The sequence below is a fragment of the Pseudochaenichthys georgianus genome, chromosome 4 (assembly GCF_902827115.2).
Source record: "Pseudochaenichthys georgianus chromosome 4, fPseGeo1.2, whole genome shotgun sequence".
NCBI classification, from domain to species: domain Eukaryota; kingdom Metazoa; phylum Chordata; class Actinopteri; order Perciformes; family Channichthyidae; genus Pseudochaenichthys; species Pseudochaenichthys georgianus.
The window spans coordinates 13,517,251-13,537,920 of NC_047506.1; the positions used below are offsets into that span (position 1 = coordinate 13,517,251).

A 20,670-nucleotide genomic window follows, 5' to 3' on the forward strand; every position below is an offset into this window, starting at 1 on the left:
ATCTCAGAATACAGAGGGACTCATCCAGAACTGTAGTCGTTGCTTCTGCCAAATGTAGAGGAAAAAATCTGCTGAATGCGAACTACTAGACTGTGAAACATTGGAATATGTTTGCAAGGCGGAATCTATGGAGCTGGTGCCAGGAAGGATGTTTACAATTGAGGAATCTAGTAAACAATTCTATAGAGCAAATAAGAATCTGGGTCAGAATGATGCCCCAGTGTTAATTATGGCATGTGATCAAAAAGCTTGAATGAGTTTGGCTAAACGGATTACAATCTGCTTCTCTTACCAGCTGCCATACTGTAATTAATGATTTGTCACCATGTTCCATTCATGTGAGGTGCTCAAACAGCGGCTTATCAGTTTCCTTTTTCTGCACGTTGTGCGTAATCACTGGGGTTTGAATTGAACTCTGTTATTTGTGAGCCAAAATCCCCATAAAAAATTGCATGTAATGAGCCTGTTTGCAGTCGCTCGTCAGAAGCAGGGATAAGAAAAGTATCAATTAGTGCATGTTTTAGATGTCAAAGCTGCTTCAGACTAGATGCTCAGAGTCAGAGGTCTGGAATAATTACCTCAGCTTTGTTTTAAACCATGGGAAGTCTGTATCCTGGTGGCTCTGAAAGAAAAGGGGCTTGATGAAAGCAAAGCCCATATTATGTGTTTGCAGTTTTTTGCTGCTATGCCTATCTGAGGGGATGAACAAGGGAAATTATGCAGAATTGAGACCTGGCTGATAACATGAATTTCCTTTTTATTCCCAAGCTTTTACTACAGGATTAATCATGTTTGTTACGCTTAAGTTAATTAGTTGTTAAGATTTTTTCCTCTTAAAGATATTGAAGACAGAAGCCCACTATTTGAAAAGTCTTAAAAAACAAACATTTGAATCACTAGAATCCTTGCCGGCAGCCACAGCGCGCCTGGCTAAAATGCTGGTCACATCCTTATGTAAACAAACACGCATGTAAACTGCAATTTATCGAGTTCATTTGTATTTGTCGTACGATAAGTCAATTAATTGATTATCGCGACAGGCCTAAGTCCAGTGACAATAACAACTGCAATTCAATTACAAAACTGCTGAATATAAATGTCTTCTGTAGCCATCGTTTTTTGCCTTTATCCACCAATAAGGGTTGTCAAATTCATTCTGATGGGTTCCAATGTAGTCCCTAAGATATCTAGAAATAAAGATCTGCTTTAGTAAACAACACATCTTAAAGAATATGCTCTTATTAAAATGGTCTGTTTTGTCACAACACTTTGTATGGGGGTGTATAGATACAGGCATATGTAAGACATGGTGTGAGATTACAAGGACCACGAGATAACAATAATAATTTTCGGAGGGAGAGTGCAAAGACACTCAGCAGTGATAAGCAAACTGCAAAACAGGGAAAGAAAATAAAGGACAGAATCATCAAGAGTCCGAGAGAAGATGCTGGCAGGCTGAAATGTCCTCTTGCCATACGGCTTTGTTAATCTCACATCTATCCTTGGAAGGTGGCTGCTAAAGGAGTGTCCTTCTTCACAGACCGCAGCTGTTGTCGGCTTCTATTATAACAATATATGCTGCAGGACAATGGCTTGAGACATTTTGATACTTTTATCAGCCGTAAATACCCTTTTAAAAGGAGTTCACATTTGTAACAGCGGCCTTTCAAGCCTATATGTAGTGACAGTTGATTATGAAATGGAATTTTAAGGTGACAAAACAGAGGAATCAACACCAAATAAAAAGCGTTTTATAAAGTTACCCTGTTTTACAAGGATCTAATGATGAGAGCCCAAGTTGTTCCCATCAGTGGTTGAGGGCTGAGCAGGTGCATTGTGCATTAGTGTTCAGGCCTTTAGTAATTCTCAGCGGTCCCACTGGAGTGTGTTTAATTATAAACCACTGGAGGGCTTTGATTGTTGAGGTAGATAGGTTGCAAGCCTCGCTACAATTCAAAGCTGTGTCTCTAATAGGTAGAAAATGCATCTTAAATTATTTGGATTTTTGGTATTTTAATACATTTTAACATAGGTCAAGTTTCAAATAGTATTAGAGCTACATTTGCACTTTGCTGCTTAAGGGCTAGGTAAAACTTGGCTCAGGGGGTCAATCGACAAAGCGAGGCCCAATTAGACTTTCCAGATGACCTGGACTTCCCTCTTGTGTGGTTTTTATTACCATCCATTCTCCATAGTGTGCCACTTGGTTTTCACAATTCCTCTCGGGCAGTGCTTTTTCTTAGAGAGCCTGGACTAAACCATTGTCCTCCACTCGCTTTCCTGACAGACATTTTCTTGGCATGGCGGGCAAAAAGCTTTGTGGTTGGTGCCAAACTGATTTCCTCGGTGGCTTTATTTCTGGAGCTGGCGTACTGCATGGCATGTTGACTACAGCTAAAGAGACAAACTTCATTGCGTCTTTTCCTATTCATTATTACAGTTTGTCACAGACTACGATGTGATTTTCTAAGGCCAAACAGGTTTTTGGAATGATGAGTAAAACTACTATCTTCATAAAAACATGACCAAAGCAAAAACATGTTGTACAATTGACTGAACTTTTGTCTGTGCAATAAGCTTTCGAAATTAAACTGCATAAGGCATGGTAATGGTCACAGCGGAATCGCAGTCTGGTGCTAAAATACAGCCTATTGAGAGATGTTTGATTATCTGTGGCTAAACTGAAGGTTTGTACTTTCTATTGAGCAACATTGAAAAGCTTATGTGGAAAACTGCTCTACAATAAGTTGAATGAAGTAATTACTCAATGAAACCCAGTTGTCCATACTTGAGTATAAAACAGTCTGATACCAGAGAAGTTCATAAGCATGGACAAAGTCATAACATAAACTTTAACTAACTTTACATTGCAGACACATCAGCTTTATAAATAGTATATCCCACCTCAAACAGCATCAGTTATAACCAATAATAATAATAATAATAATACATTATATTTCTATAGCGCTTTTCTTGAACCCAAAGACGCTTTACCAAGCCACCTTGGAGGGGGCACACAGTGTTGTGTCTTTACCATGGGAGGTAAAAAACCTCCAAGCAGAGACCCAGAGCAAATATTCCCAACATGAAGCATGCAAAGGGTAAGGGACTTTACAATGCCTTTGTGGTTAATAACCATAAATCAATTGTATATAGCGAGGAATTGAAATTGTGTAGAAAAACCCATAGTTGTACCATGTAACCAATCGGTATTTTCATTACTTTGCACCTAGCAGTAGGTCCACCACTGTGTCCTCTTTTTTCTTCACCTTCTATACTGCATATTATTTTTGAGTGATCACTCTATTCCTGATGCATTGATGCCCTTTTAACAGTTACAGGTCAAAGATCATACTCACTTACTTCACTTAAGAACCAAGCTTTTCAAAGCTCGGAAAGGTGAACATCCCCATTACAGTGCTAGTGAGAGTGGAGTTAAACAGTTCCTTTCTAAGTGGTTTCTTACATTATATTTCACAGGGTTGGATGCAGGAAACGTTATTAATGGTTGAGATGAAAACATTTATAAAAAATATATATAAATCTCAAACATTTTGAAGCCATGAAGCACTAAATCAAGTTCTTGCATACAGATATCTATGTCTGCTGAACGAGACCTTTCAATGACCTGGACATAAAAGGAATTAAGGAAAAATAAGCCGACTATCACCACATTTATTTGCCCGTTTCAAAGGTCCACCAGCAACAAGAACCCATATTTATGCACAGCTATTAGTCATAGCTCTGGCTATTTTAGTCTGGAGTCAAAACGAATCTTAACGCAGCTTGGTTGAGTCACATTGAGGTGCTGAAATGTCTGTCTTTTATGACGCTCTGACTGGTCCATTACACATTTCTGCCTTTCACTAAAATGTGATACTTCCCTTGGTCCATATCCTGTTTTTGCATTACAAAATCAATATAAGGAATTGGAAAGCATCTTCAGGATTTGTTTGTAGTTCAAATCTCAGAACATACACAATTCTGTTTAACTGCGAAAATAGTCTGCTGAGGCCTGAGAGAATATTTACTATCGAGAGACATAACGTCTATAATGGATAAAAGTCTTTAGTTAGCAAGAAACACATCTTCTTTCCTCAGTGGTGTTTCAGAGCCTTTCTCCAGATCTAACTGAAGTGTCTCTTGTCCCTCTAGGTGCTACCTATTGGATGGGATCTCTAAAGGAGCCTGGCTGAACCGCTCAAGCATCATATTCGCAGGAAACGACAAGTGGTCTGTGGACCCACGTGTGTCCATCGTGTCCAGCGTTGGAGACAAACATGAGTACAGCCTTCAGATACAGAAAGTGGATGTTTCTGACGACGGCCAGTACACATGCTCCATTCAGAGTGAGCGCAACCCACGACCAAAGCTCCTCAACCTCATTGTAAAAGGTATGTATTTGTTGCTGAACAGGTGCTTGTCCAAGCATGAGTGTTGTTCTTGTTACGTGTGTATTAGGGGTGTAACGGTTCACAAACATTTCGGTTCGGTACGTACCTCGGTTTTTAGGTCACGGTTCGGTTCGGTACGTTTTCGGTACAGCAGAAAAAATTATCACAAAACATAAACTATTAGTTTTGGGTTTTTAATTATTATTAAACTGTGAATATTCACTCAAATAAATACAAAATATAATAAAATAAACATATAAGGTGCAGCATTTCGATGAACTGAAATAATCTGTATTTGAACTGTACTGTACTAGTACCTAAGCAGCCAGTTTGACATTATGACTGGCTTGTCATTGTATTTTCATGTTTTTTTTAAGAAACATTTACTTGTCCACATTGCTTGCCGAAAGGGCAGATCTGCTGGCACTAACAATGTCTCCTGCTGTGGAGAACACCCTCTCCCTAGGGACACAGGTAGCAGATACAGCCAGGTAGCGCTTTGCTAACATGGCAACATAAGGATATTTGGCGTTTGTAATAGCGTTGGCTCGGTCTGAACTTTTTGCGAGTGGTGGAGGCTTACATGCTAGTGGGAGTTGGGTTTGCACTTCAGTCTTTTTTCTTTTGGTACCGGTGATATTCACGTTCGGGTGATGCCTTTTCAAATGAGTGTGCAAGTTTGATGTATTGCCAGCCGCGTAACCAATGTTAGTTGAACAATGCCGACAAACAGCTTTGGTTCGGTCCACCTGTCTTTGTCCGTCATCCTTGTACGTAACTGCGAAACCAAAATGTTCCCAAACCGGAGACTTCAATGATGCTGGATTTTCGAGCTCAACTTTATCTGCGTTCGCCATTTCGACAGTTCCTCAAATTACTGACCACATTTGAACGTGACCAGCTCTCATAGCATGCCTCTCGTCCAATGAAATGACTTGCTCGCACTATGACGCGTTGAACCCAATGTGAGCAAATTATGACGCAGCACCTGAAATTACTTCCAAAAAGTTGTTCACGTTCTCAATATTTTACGTTTAACGTTATATTCGTCCGGTACACTTCGGTACACTTCTGTACACTTCGGTACACACGTGTACCGTTACACCCCTAGTGTATATTAATTGGTAATAAAAGATAATTTCAATTATTTTCAATCCTATTTTCCATTATCAATTAATGTTGGATTTCAGTTTTCTCCACCTACTGTACAGTATAAGTGCCATAGATAGATAGATAGAACTTTATTTGTCATTGTACAAGTACAACGAAATTACAACAGACTCAAGGTGCCAACACGCAACAACAAGACAATATAAAAACAACAAGACAATATAAAAACAACAAGACACTATAAAAACAATAAATGGGACTTAAAAAAAGGGAATATGTACATAAATAAATAATAGATTTCATTTCAAACCTTTATTTATACAGATAAATCCGATTGAGATCATTGATCTCTTTTTCAAGGGAGACCTGCTCAAGTAGTTCCACATGAAACATAAAAACATAAACAGAACAACAGAAGGACATCATACAGCATCATTTACATAATTATCCACATAAGCAGGTACCAATAGCTTCCGATTGACTAGCATCCAACCGAGCTTTAAAAACATTTAGTGGCACCAGATTGTTCAGTTTCAATTTAATTTGCAGACTATTCCAAGACAGAGGAGCTGCGCATCTAAAAGCTGTCTTCCCTAAGACAGTCCTAGCAGTTGGCACATTTAATAAAACCACTGCATTCGATCTCAGGCAGTAGCTACTTACAATTCTCCGAGAGATCAGGGAGCAGATATAAGATGGAAGTTTCCCTAACATGGCTTTGTATATACAAATGTACCAGTGACTGAGCCTCCGTACAGTTAGTGAAAGCAAACCAGCCCTTGCATACAGGGTACAGTGATGGGTTAATGCTTTACAGTTTGTCACAAAACTGTAAAGCAAAGCAGATAAATTAAATTGCACGATTCCCCTCGTATTGCACGGAAGGTTTATATAACTTAAATATTAGCAGCGTTTAGTGCACATATGGCCCTGGGAAAGAAACTGAATTTGAGTCTGTTTGTCCGGGAAGACATGGTACGGAAGCGCCTGCCTGAGCGCAGTCGTACGAAGTGCTCGTTACCCGGGTGGTGTGGGTCCTTGAGGATCTTGACTGCCTTCTTAAGGCAACGAGAGCTGTACAGTACCTCCAGGGAGGGGAGGGGGCAACCGATGATCTTCTGGGCCGAGTTGATGACCCTTTGGAGCGCACCCCTCTCTGCGGCTGTGCAGCTGAGGAACCACACGCAGATGCAGTAGGTGAGGATGCTTTCCACGGCGCAGCGGTAGAAGGACACAAGCAGATCCTGTCTGAGGTGGTAATTCCTGAGTATTCTCAGGAAGTAGAGTCTCTGCTGTGCCCTCTTGACGGTTGCCGTGGTGTTGGTCTTCCAGGACAGGTCCTCCGCCAGGTGAACGCCCAGGAATTTGATCACTGAGACTCTCTCCACACAGCCTCCATCAATGTACAGGGGCTGCATGACGGTCTTCTTCCTCCTAAAGTCAATGATCATTTCCTGGGTTTTCAGCTTGTTCAGCTGCAGGTTGTTTACTTTGTACACCGCTAGCAGTTGCTCCACCTCTTCCATGTACGCGGTCTCGTCACCCCCTGAGATACAGCCCACCACAGTGGTATCATCAGCGAACTTTATGATGGAGTTGCTGGTGTGGGCGGGGACGAGATCATAGGTGTAGAGGGCGTATAGTAGGGGGCTCAGCACGCAGCCCTGTGGTGATCCGGTGCTGAGACTGAGGGACGTGGAGGTGTGGGTGCCACTCCCTCACTCTCTGGGGGCGATCAGACAGGAAGTCGTTAATCCATAGACACAAGGAATGGGATACTCCCAGGACTGATAGCTTGGTCACCAGTCTGTCGGGGAGGATGGTATTAAATGCAGAGTTGAAGTCCACGAAGAGCATCCGTGCGTAGCTCCCCCTACTCTCCAGGTGAGACAGGGTAGAGTGGAGAGCTGTGGCGGTGGCGTCCTCCGTGGACCTGTTGGCCCTGTAGGCGAACTGGTGGGGGTCCAGACCGGGAAGGAGGGATGAGACGATGTGGGGACGGACCACCTTCTCAAAAACTTTAGCGGGGGTGGAGGTGAGTGCCACTGGACGGTAGTCATTTAGGCAGCCGATGTTGTTCTTTTTCGGCACCGGGATGATTGTGGATGTTTTCAGGCAGGATGGGACGATGGCCTGGGACAGGGACTGGTTGAAGATCTTGGTAAAGATCCCCGACCAGTCTCTTTGATGGGTGGGTGCAATATTTAAAGGTCACCTATTATACTGTTTTTTATCAATATATGATAGGTCTCAGATATATGCAAAACATGTCTCTGAAGTGTTACTTTAGATGAAAATAAGGAGCCCCTCCCCACGCCCCTCTGAGAGATACTTGGTTCAAAAGAACACAATGGTGCTCTAGGAGGAGATTCAGGTGATAAGGTGGGGGGGTTACCTTGGTGGTTGGTTATTGGCTAATGGTTACACAGAAAATCGTTATGACATCACAAAGTGGCCAAAATCTGATCAGCTCATTTTCAGACAGGTTTTTATATAAATGGATCAGGACAAAAAGTGAGCGAGTCTTTTTTCCTGAAACTTTCAGAATCCCTTTACACAGAGGGGACACATGTTGATGTATACAAAGTGGATTTTGCACAATAGGTGACCTTTAAAACTAAAATTGCTTTTATTTCAGATTTCTATCTGACTTTACCATATTACAGTATTATCCAATAACTTGTTGTGTCACTTATTTCCCTGATCATTAAGCCATCCATATAGCAAATCCGACAATGTCTTTTGTTGTGCATTTGTTGTACCTATTGGTCACAGGTGTATCCCATACCATCTGTGCAGCACACATATCTGTCACTCTCTTATACTCTTAGTAAGAACAAGAGCCCAAGCTATTCTTTTTATGAAAAAATAAGAACATTTTTCAAGGAGACATTTCTTCTTTAGAGGCAATCTGACATCTTAGGGTACATTTTGTGCCCGTGGGCTATGACACACACAGTAAAAGTGTTTGTTTAATGACTGGAGGCAGACTATGTAACTTTAATCAAGCCTCCCTGGGTTTTGTCCCAGCAGGTTACAAATAGGATCTAAATCTTTCGACTCTTGAATGCATTTTATATAGTTATTGATAGGGATGCTCCAATCGATGCTCTCTATAAAGGCCGATCAGGAGAGCCGATCACATGACGTAAAATACATGACACTTTTCTCTGTGCGCGGCAAAACAAGCTCACCAAAATGGCTTCACCTGTCTGGCAGTATTTTAAGGTGTCCGAATAAGACAATGAAATAGCGGTATGTAACGTGTGTGTGAAGCAGAAATCCTGCAGCTCCACCCGCCGTGACGGACCGGTGAGCGGAGCAAACACACACTAAGAGGTAGACCTAACACACTTAGTTTATCTACCTCTGGAACAAGCTAAACTAGTTATAAATATATTTATTCTTCACTGGGTCACTCATTACTGGGTCAGTGAGCTGCATGAGATACTGACGGGCTGTCAGGGGAGGGAAAGAGGGAGAGAGAGGGAGAGAGAGAGAGAGGGAGAGAGGAAAAGAGAAAAAGAGAGCGCTTCTGCTAATTTCTCCCGTGTTATTATCCAAAGTTAATGTAAACTTGAATAATGTACTTCATTTGATGTAATAATTATGTTGGTTGTTGTTTGTGGAAGCGCATCATGTATTGAAAAATTAATCTGAACTTTTTGATCCGTTACGATTATAAACTGAAGCGATATAAAAATGAGCCCCATCAACTGAGTTTTAAACATCACTTTAAATGGAAGATCCCCATAGCCCCCGCCACCCTATGATCGGATCAGCGATCGGTATCGGTCGATACTGATTCCGGGATCGGCCCCAAAAACCATGATCGGAGCATCCCTAGTTATTGATATGCTCTGTGTCATTGGATTGGTAAGCAGGTGTTAAAGCTTTGCATTTCAGCCTTTAACATAATAAAAGTCCCATTAAGCTCTTTAGAGGCTGTCCAAATTGGGCTTCATCTTCTGGATGTCTGCTTCTAACAAGGTCAATAGGTGTGTTTGTGTTTTATGGGACATTAAGAAGGCTGTTGTGGGCACAAGGAGCTAATTGACGACAACATCCTAATTGTTACTTGGCGGAGTAATAGGGTGGTGGCTTAGTTTGTGTGCTGATACCTCAGACTGTGGATTATCTGCGAGAAAACAGCCTCACTTCAAATCCATCTTCCCAGGGCCATGTTGTGTTCCTTTGGTAAGCTGAATCAAAGATGTACAGTGTGCACCGTCCACTTGGCTCTGCCTCGGTTAAATAGAAATGTTGTCATCAGAAAACATGTCAAAAGGAGGTTTCTTTTTTTAACTTAAACATTTCTTCCACAAAATAATGTGCATTGATTCATTGTACACAGTTAACACCTTAGTTGTATCCCTAAGTACATATCAGATGTATAACAAGTGCATAGCAAATATGTCTTACTCTACTTAAGCCATGGTTAGAATTTCAAGGGAACATAATGTTAAAATATGCATACTCTCACACCGGCAGCATCGTATTAATAGAAGAGTTAAGGGTCATACACACTGTTTGTAGTGTGAGCTCTGATATGTGAAATGTGTAAGAGGAAGCGCTCTCCAGCTGGTATTGCTGTAACGGCATATGGAGTAAGATTAGTAAAGTGCCCGAGTACAAACACTCTATGTTGTGAAAAAGAAGAAGAAAAGTCACATACGTTCACAAACAACATGCTTGGCAATGTTTTGGTAAACTGTCATCCTGTGAGAATTCAGATTTCACCGGGGATGAACAGAAGAGTCAACGAATGTATCATTTACCTTGTCAAGTGTTCATTAGGAAAACATCAACAAATAGCACATATGAGCAATAACCCAGAAAGCAGTGTACCCTCTGCTCATTTTATTATTCCATATTTTATAACTTGATAGCTTTCATATGTCAACATCCATCTTCTTGCACTATAACCGTGAGTGGGTTAGGGTAGTGCTGTGGTTTAGTGGATGGTTTAAATGCCCTATGTGTCTCTGGGATCACTGTGTTTGTTTATGTGGTTGGCTATTAAACTGGCAGCAATGTGCCTGATAATAAGATTGCAACAAACCTCACTCGCCTTACTTACAGTACTTTTGTTGATAGACACACATTAACTGGTTGCCTAAAACATATATGCATGCTCTTTCAGCCCCTTGTCAACTTGTCAGAGCACCAAGGCCTTTGCAGTAACAGTGAATGTCTTATAGCTGAAAGGTCACAGGGGCAATGGCTTCCACTGCCAATGTGTCCATCAACAGTCTTATGTCTTGTTAGGGTTTCCTCAAGCAAGCTAACCTCCTTGCATACAAAGGCCCTCCATCCAACTTTAACTGATCCATCAAGCTCATTTAGATGTGTTAGTAACCGCTGTCACATCCCTCTCTATCTCTACATGTGCTTTGCAATACATGCATTTGAATGTGAAGGCAATGGCACAGTTTTACTTTGAATTAGTGTCATTTGAGGTTAGCCAAGGTAAACTGTAGTTTTTCTTGTTGTTGTTGTTGTTGTTGTTGGGAAGCTTTTATCACATAAGAACAAGGACAAAAGAAAACATCTACCAAGGAGAATGTCTTTTGAATAACAGATCACTGGTATCATATCTGCACTTGGCAACACAAGATACTATTAGTATAGTGTCTAAGGATCAGGAGAAATACAGTCATATCAGTGCAGGGCCAGATGTTAGTTGCTGGTGGAGTGTTTATTATGAATTGCCCTAAGATGATAAAACCAAGTTGAGTTGTTATGATGAGAAACTACAATGATTGGTTAGTCTATAAGCTTTTTTATTCTCCATCATTTCAAGTTGCTTGTTTCCTGTACCCTATTGTGTCAATTGTAACTGATTGTTCATCCCTCTAAACAGTGGATTGTTCATCCCTCCAAACAGTGGAATTATTTCCCCATGTATAGTCCAGAGTTAATGGACCTGGAGTGGCGGAGTAACAATTAATGCCATTCACACCGAAGGTTAGCAGAGCTGCCTTGGCTAACACAAACAGTCACTTTACCTCTTCTTCAGACCACACTGTGCTTCTAAATATACATGTGATGAACCATAGTCAGCTGCTTGGCATGCAGTAATGGTCACTACAGGACCATCATGTTTTGTAGATGTTTCCTTTCTGAAGTACATTCTGTAATGGGAATCTTACCAGGGGTGTTTTGGGTCATGGCAGCTCCTCACCACTGGCCATATGGCCACAATCAAACCGATGCTAATGTGCCAGCTGTCGGCTTTATAATACGTTTTGCAGTGCCCAGAATTCCTGATGGATGTGACCTAGTGGCTAAGATTTGGCAACGGCTTGACCTCAAAATACCAATTGGTGCCCTACAGTTCACAATTTTAAAATGTTGCTAATTTCAGTCATTTATATTAATTCTTCCACAAAAAACAAATGTTGTTAATTAAAGCTTAGAAATGGCAGTTTGTTTTCTAAAACCTGACCAACAGCTTTTTGTATAGCTTCATAACACATTTGCAACATAGAGTCTTGAAACAAATCAACAATAACACAAACATGTTTAAACAGTTGACAACACAAAAATAGATGTTTTCACTGAGATGCTGATTGGACAACACACAGAAAAAATACTTTAAACATAGAGTTCCACAAATATGCTTTGTACTTGTTACTTTTACTGTTAGCAGCTTTTAACAAAGCTTGATGGTGTTATGATTGTGTTATCCAAAGCTGTTACTGTGAAGTTATCAAGCTAATCAGTGGCCCGCCATTACAGAGCTGTGTATCAGACTGAGAGCTGCAGGCAGGAAGTATGTGGAAAAACAGATGACTCACTCCAGCTGATCAAGGCCTATGGTCACGTCTCCAACAGGCTCTCAAGGTAGTACAAACTGGTTAATTACATTGCCAGGCACTCTGCAATTTCTCTATTCATGCAAGCGGCATACAAACGTACAATGGTACTTTTGTTTATTTGCTTTGTCAAACTCCATGTGTTGTGAATCATTACCTGTCACTGTGCAACACTTGTGTACACTTTCCAAAGCCCACTCATGGAGGACAGAGAGATTTCTTTACAGATGAGATGTAACAGGGGAGCAGCTCTGTCATGTTGCAGATGCTTCTGAGTGCATGCTGTTTTTTATCTGCCGAAGGGGAAGCGAAGAGAACAAGCCATACACTTTAATCTGGGCTTCTCAGTCCAAGCATACAGCATGTATTAATGCTGCAACACGAATGTTACAGTTGAAGTGAAAGGATTTTATGGCTCTGGATTTTTTGTCACTTTTTGCTTTGCTTGGCAGTGCACCATGCAGAGTAACCCGGAAACGGGAGCATGCGGGGATTACAGTATATTCAGGGAAATATGCAATGGTCTCAACCCATTTCCGTTGCATGGTAGGGTCCTTGACCAGCTCATCCCCCGAACAATTATGCTTATCTGGAATGTATATCTATGTCAGCACAGTGCTGGTTAGCTTTCTTGAGTTTGGTCATGTTATTGCAGCTCTGCTAACGCTTTTATTTTCCAGTTTTTGGGGCAAGGTCGAAATCGAAGAATGCTAAAGTACAAGTGTGGAAGCTGGAGAAATATAATGTTTCGCTTCATGAATCCTTTAAATCATACATTACATTGATGATCAGTGATTATGATGAGTTAGTGATGTTGGGAACCCACTAAACGTTATAATTGTTAAAGTCACAATTGTTGAAGTGTCTTTCCAACATTTTTTTCATTCACTGTCAGCAACATCTCTTGTCAATATAAATTACCCATTCAATTTTCCATTGGAGCCAGAAAAATATTTCTTTACAATAACATCCCATGGGGTTTCCCCCTACTTGAACATTACAACAGTTTAACAGCAACAGGGATTTCTCGTTATTGTCACACTTCTTAACACATGAATCACATGCTGCTGCATTCTAGTAGGAGGTTAGATATGGCAGTGCCTGCTCACTCATCTAGAAGAAACATTTGATCTCTGCATTACATGTATGCCCTCAGAGACCTTGTGTCACCTCCACAAATGTAACGTTTGCCTCATGCTTCCCACTCACATTGCTTCATTGCCATTAAACAGCACCCATGAGAAGTGAGGAAATGTTGGAGTTCCGACAAATCAGAAGCTCTACTGTATATGGTGGTGGTGAAAAATAAATCAATATAGTACAGGTGAGAGTAATGACACACCAGTGGATACAGTGAAACATATGAGAATAGTAATGTTCTGTACAGTGATGAAAAAACAGGGTTGGAAAGTGTGGCTGCAGCATCACACCAATCATCCGGGGAGTGAAAATATTACACACCTTGAGATCCTCCAGTGCCTAAATGGGTCTCTCACATAATCTCAGCCAAAAGCAATAACCATCATGTAATCATCAGGGCCATCGGTGTCCGCTGTATTACTAAAAGGGTCCATGTTTTCCGCCAGGTACATTTGGCAAAGGTAACTGCTGAGCAGTTAAATCCTTCCTTTAAATACTTGACTTAACAAGATTAAACTAAGTGGGCTCTGCCTTGTGGCCGTGCACTGATTACGGAGTAAAACTGCGATATCAGTGACATCACCGACAGCCCTCTGAACTATGATCATCGTCAACCCTTGGTCCTAACCAGCTATTTCCTTCTTGTTTTACTGCTCTACTCTACTGCCGGTCTTCATCTGCATATCCTCATCTCCACCATAGATGCGCTGACCTATTTACAGTCTACCCTGACCACTATCTGATGTAGGATACAGAGGAATGAGAGATTGCTATCAGGCCCAACCCGCCCTTCTACACATCACATGACTTTCTCCATCTCAGCCGGTATTCTTCTTCCCCCCTCTCTGTTAATTAAGATTGTAGATGTGATAATGTGTTAAATATGCACAGCACCTCTCATCTAAGAATATCTTGTCACAGTGAGGGGGGAGCACACTTCCCTTCAGCAGTTACTGCTTACATGGGCAGAGGTAATGCGTATCAAGCTTCCATCTCGGAAAGCTTAAAACTATAGGCAGAGGTTTGAACTTAAAATGTAACTCTCTGTGAAACTGTAGTCTGAATCGTCTTTTTATAATAACAAAGTGCCTGTGCCCCGCATGCATCTGCTACCAAACTACTACAGGATCATGCTCTATTGAAATGAAGTGCTGTTTATCTTAAAATGATTTTATGTAAGGCTTTACAGATGCCACTGTGTGATGAAGTACTTTGTACGGTTAATATTTTCAAAAATGTCAGGAATAATCCTGTATGTGATGAAAATGCTTTAGACATTAATATGGATCACGGATCCACTGTAAAAACTCATCGCCCACGCCCATTGAGTGAGTCGGTGCGGGAGTGTTTCTCAGCAAGTAGTACGACATGGAGGGTTAAACCTCCAGGTCGTCGCTCCTCTCTTTGATGTCAGGATGGAGATAGAGTATAATTACACAGCACGGTATAATAAGGCCCAGCAAATTGCAGTTTATTCTTAATATGTCATGATTCTGCCACTCTCATTAATTGCTGGGTGCATTTTTTAATATTCATTTTCTCATGACCTCAGTCCAAAAATACAGTCCTGTCAACTACACTTAACACATCCCTCTGAATTAATCCAGAGAATGAACACATTCTCCATGACATTTCTACCTAATTTAATACCGCTTTGCTGCGGATTCCTCCTGAGTATTAGCTATATCAATACTATAAAGTTAAGCATAATTGCAACCTAGCTCTACCTTCCTCTTTATTCAATTAAAAATAGAGTGCACCTTGTGAACATATCGGTTAAACTATTTCCCATTTAAACCCAATGTCAAGCAGTTTCAACAGTTTAATGTTAAACTCATATTTTATGAAAACTACATTTTGTCAATACTCTGCTATTCATCCAAATATGAAATTGAATGCTATTAGACTTGCAATTTTCTATAATAGCCTATAAGTGTTCTAAAAAATGAACACCTGAAGAATTCATTCTCATGCAGCCATTTCAGGAAACGAGGGCCACCCACAGGTCTTAACAAAGACGTTAATGTAGCTCACTGAGTAATAGCTTTTTCCAAAAGGCTTACATGTACATTAAAATGTCTCTCATAGAATAATGAGCAGTTGGGAGAGGATTACATATGTGTCAAAGTCCTTTGATAAAACTTTCATTTTCCAGGGTGTCAAAACGTAGTCTTTTGTCCATCAACCAAAAACTAAATGTTCGACCTTTATTAGACACTCAATAGATGTGTGGCTACGTACAGTTAATTATTGGCTTGTTTTCATTTATGAAACCCTAGCAGCACGTGAATGCAGCAGGTCTGATCAGTTTCATCAAATTATCGATTAAAAAAAATGGTTTTCTAATGTTATCATAGGAACTACCCAATGGGAGATTTTACTCCCTCAGTTTTTGGGTGCAGTTTTGTGGAAATGTGTTAATTTTGTGACGCAGGACCATCCAGAGGGCTTTCTGTTTGCTGAGCTGTCGTTGTCACGTTTGACTGTGATTGGCACAGCTGTTTCACTGCTATTTAATAATCTGCACACCTGCTGATCTTTATTCTCCGTCACCATATTGGCTCTCTCGCATGACATATGCTTTAGTGATGATTGGATCTTCAAGGCTTACATTTTTTTAATGAATTTCAACCGGATTACGCAAACGAAATATTCTATTTCTCATTTGGAAAATAAAAAAAGCTTGAGCATCCCGCCAGTTCACTCCAGCAGCAACACCTTTGCTCATTAGATAAAACCTGTCACAAACGAGCTGAGGACCAAAATGCAGAACACGGGAAACCAGGGATAGTCGGTAACCAGCTTTATTGAAGGCAATAGGCTGGTAGGAGACAAAACGGCAGATAGTAGGCAAAGGGCTGGTCGGGGACAGGCGAGGGTTCCAGGAGAAAGCAGGACGGGAGTCGCAGGTAGAGAACGGGTCAGGGAGCAGGCGAGGCAGGCTGGTCAGGGACAGGCAGGGTCGAAACCGGGAGAGCAATCTGAAGGGTAATGCGGGAAAGACTGGCATGCTGCAAAGTACGATCTGGCACTGAGGTGAAAGTGAAGTGGGCCTAAATACTAATGGAGCTGATGGGTGTAACAGAGTGGGAGAGAGACAGGGTGTGACTAAGGAATGTTAATGCAGAAAATAGGTGAGTGAGAAAGCAGACTGTGACAGAACCCCCCCCTTAATGGACGGCTCCTGACGTCTAAGAAAATTCTAGGAGAGAGAGAGAGAAAAAAAAAAGAATTAAAGAAGAATCAACAAAAAACCCTACAGACACAGGGTGGAAGGTGGAGGTATGGGGAAAGGTTAGTACTCATCTGAGAATGCTCTCTCGGCTTCTCCCTCCTGGAAAAACTCCCGGGTGTCAGCCTCCAGCGTGGCCCACCAGAACCGTTGTAGGACCATCCCTCTGATACGTTGAATTCCAGGGTGGCAGGAAAGTCTGGAGCTGTGAGCTCACTGAAGCCCCTCAGCCCTCAAAACCTGAGGCACAAACAAACGGTTGAGAGGACAAGAACTAGGACCGGGTTGGTCCACCAAAGCGGTCTTAACCCTCTCCTCAATCTCCCAAGCGAGGACGCCGATCACTCGAGGAGCAGGAAGAATAGTGTCCGGAATACCCCAGGTGTCTCCTTCCCTCCCGAACTGCCGGGACAAAGCGTCGGCCTTCACGTTGCGGGAGCCCGGGTGGTAGGAGAGGAAACAATTAAACCGGGTAAAAAATAACGACCACCTGGCTTGCCGGGAATTCAGTCTTTGTGCCGACCTGATGTATTCCAGGTTCTTATGGTCGGTCCAAACCTGAAATGGTTGTTCTGTCCCCTCAAGCCAGTGTTGCCACTCCTCCAACGCCAACTTGACTGCTAGAAGCTCCCGATTCCCCACGTCATAGTTTCTCTCCGCCGGACTCAATCTCCTCAAAAAGAAAGCACAGGGGTGGAGCTTCTGGTTCTCACCAGAACGTTGCGACAGGATGGCCCCCACCCCTACGTCAGAAGCATCCACCTCCACCACCAACTGACCAGCGGGATCTGGTACTTGCAGGTAGGGCTGCAACAAACGACTAATTTGATAATCGATTAATCTATCGATTAATGAAACGATTAATCGATTATTCGGATCACTAAGGTTTTAACTGTACTACTACTTATATCAATACTGCTTATCGATCCGGTCCTTTTAACGATAGTATTAACGGTTCTTTTGACAAGAAATAAGGTAAACTAACTAAACAAATTGTGAACAAAACTAACTGAACAAAACTAACTTTTTATTTTAATTAAATGCATAATATTTCACATCAAAAGAAAGAACAATGTTTTAACAAATCATATTAAATAATGTGATGACAGAACTGTAAACAGAATAGCTGAAACGTTAACAAAATAAATAACTCAGTTACCTCTAATCATTAACCTATGTTTTTATAACTGTGTTGCTGCTAGCATACATAACACCTGACGTGGAAACGTTACTCGTGGACGGGGCTACAGAGCTGCTAGAAAGACAGTGGAACCCGGTGCATTTCTCCGTCTGGATCTGGAGCACTTTTGCTAAATGTTTAGACAAACTGCTCGTGTTACCGCCCTTACATGATAAACTGTTATTGCACTTTTGGTAACGAGCATTGTCCACATCGAGACGGCTAAAGTTTAACCACACCTCGGAGCGCGTTCTCTCCGCCATCTCCTCCGTGTGTGTGTGTTTCATGCATGTAGCAGCTGCGTGTGTGTGTAAATTGACCCGCCCCCTCGCAAGCAGGCGGGGGAGAGATCTCTCGTCTGAATTGGGAAGATCGAAAATACATTATAGACGCATTTTGTAGTAATATTGCATATTAGAAACAGAGTTGGCGACACTAAGACTGCGATATAATGTTTATGTAGCAATAATACATATGACATATGTTTTAAATGTCTCCTGTACCGATAAAAAAGAGCGATAACGTTGGAGCTTAACGGGGTGTAGAACACATGTGATGATGTCACCAACGAATCGACGACTGAATTAGTTGCCAACTAATTTGGTAATCGATTAAGTCGATTAGTTGTTGCACCCCTACTTGCAGGATAGGAGCCGATGTAAACCGGCCCTTGAGGTCCTGAAAAGCCTCCTCGGCTGCAGGGGACCATCGCCACGGTGCTGTAGCCACAGATGAACCGTCTGTAAAAGTTGGCGAATCCCAGGAAACGCTGCAGCTCCTTCTGGGAATCAGGGACCCGCCACGAGGTAACTGCTGAAACCTTAGAAGGATCCATCTCCACACTTCCTTGACCCACGATGTAGCCAAGAAAGGCGACCGAAGAAGTGTGAAACTCGCACTTCTCCGTATTGACGAACAGCGAGTTCTCCAGAAGTCTCTGGAGGACTGTCTGGACATGATGGACGTGTTCTTTGAGGTTCTTTGAAAAAAATCTAAATGTCGTCCAGATAAACAAAACCATAACGATCCAACATGTCCCGGAGTACGTCGTTCACCAACGCTTGGAAAACTGCAGGGGCGTCGGTAAGTCCAAATGGCATCACCAGGTACGCGTAATGTCCCGAAGAGGTGTTGAAGGCGGTCTTCCATTCGTCCCCCTCACGGATTCGTACCAGGTGATAAGCGTTTCGTAGATCCAGCTTAGTGAATATTGTAGCCCCCTGTAGTAACTCGAATGCTGACGAGATCAGTGGCAAGGGATAACGATTCTTCACCGTGACGTCGTTCAGGCCCCGATAGTCAATGCAGTGTCTCAGGGTCTTGTCCTTCATCGCCACAAAAAAAAACCCTGCTCCTGCGGGTGATGTGGAAGGACGAATAATTCCTGCAGCCAGAGACTCATTGACGTAAGTCTCCATGGACTTCCTCTCCGGTGCCGAAAGCGAGTACAACCGGGCCTTGGGTGGGACTGCGCCTGGATGTAGCTCAATGGCGCAGTCATAGGGCCCATGAGGTGGGAGAGATGTCGCCTTAGCCTTGCTAAATACCTCCTTAAAGGAATGGTATGCTCATGACACTCATTTTTTAAAAATTATCATCCGATAAAACAGACCAGTCTCTCTCTTTTTTTTTTTTTAATCCGATGACATTATCAGTGATTTTAAACTGATTATATACCGAAATAACATCAACACTGTGGGCGCCGCCATTTCCCGGACGTGACGTAATCCATGCGTTTGGTTTTCGAAGACACGTTGATCTCCATGTTATTTACTGTAGTTTCTCTATTCAAATATGCCTCACTGTATCGCGAAATATTGCCATAATTCGGATAGGAACAATCCACGGAATGCTCGGTTCCATCTGTTGCCAAAAGGTAAGCATAAGAAGTACATTCGGAGGCAGTGGCTAGCGAAATGTGGCCGGCCCGAACCGAGAGATTTACAGGCTCATGTATGCAGCGAACATTTCACATTTCCGGACGACTACTCTGAGAGTATGATCAAACATAACATGGGATTTAAAGAACAACCATTACTCAATGGAGATGCAGTACCATCGGTCTTTCTGGTGTCATCACCGACCAGGACACCAGTTCGGCCAGTTGAGAAATCGCCCTCTGCAAGTGTGAAGCGACGGAGGAGCAGAAGTAGTGCTCGGAGTAAGAATAAGGTATGTTATAGCGCATTTCCATTGCAGCGGCTAGCCCCGTTTTAACGTCCAGGCCAGGACAGTTTTTGGTGGCCTTTCCATATAGTGTAGTACCGGCTAATGTGTATTTCCCCCCAGTTTTTCCGGCCCCATAAAATCGTGATTCTATGGCCAGGGACAACGAAGCTGAGTATGCTAAACTAGAGAGGGAATCGCTAGCAAGGGTGGTACTACATGCATACATATAGTATCTTATATCATCTTCCCATTATACACACATGCATTTCCAAACATTTGGACTACCTATGTTGCAAATGTATTATCTTTTCAATTTACACACGGCATCTACGTCTGTCCGTCCGGGGAGAGGGATCCCTCCTCTGTTGCTCTCCCTGAGGTTTCTCCCATGTTCCCTTTAAGCTGTGGGTTTTCTTCGGAAGTGTTTCCTTGTACAATGTGAGGGTCTAAGGACAGTGGGTGTCGTATTGTCATACTGATATGTATGGATGAATTCCCCCATCCAATCTCTTCACATTGGTCAAAACTTGTTCCTCTGCTGACGAGTCCGAACTGAAATACTCCACCATATTTCCGTGTGTTGACAAAGTGAACGCATGGATGACGTCACGACCATCACGTGACTAC

The 20,670-nt window shown here is 42.2% G+C and overlaps 1 protein-coding gene across 2 annotated transcripts in view; it reads left to right on the forward strand.

The window, feature by feature from the left end:
- The window catches only part of negr1 (neuronal growth regulator 1), a 178,935-nt gene that overhangs the window by 46,664 nt on the left and 111,601 nt on the right, over window positions 1-20,670 (forward strand). For both annotated transcript variants that reach the window (XM_034080995.2, XM_034080996.2), the window contains exon 2: window positions 4,156-4,394. In XM_034080995.2, coding sequence (XP_033936886.1) covers window positions 4,156-4,394 — 239 coding nt within the window. The remainder of the gene's footprint in view (window positions 1-4,155; window positions 4,395-20,670) is intronic.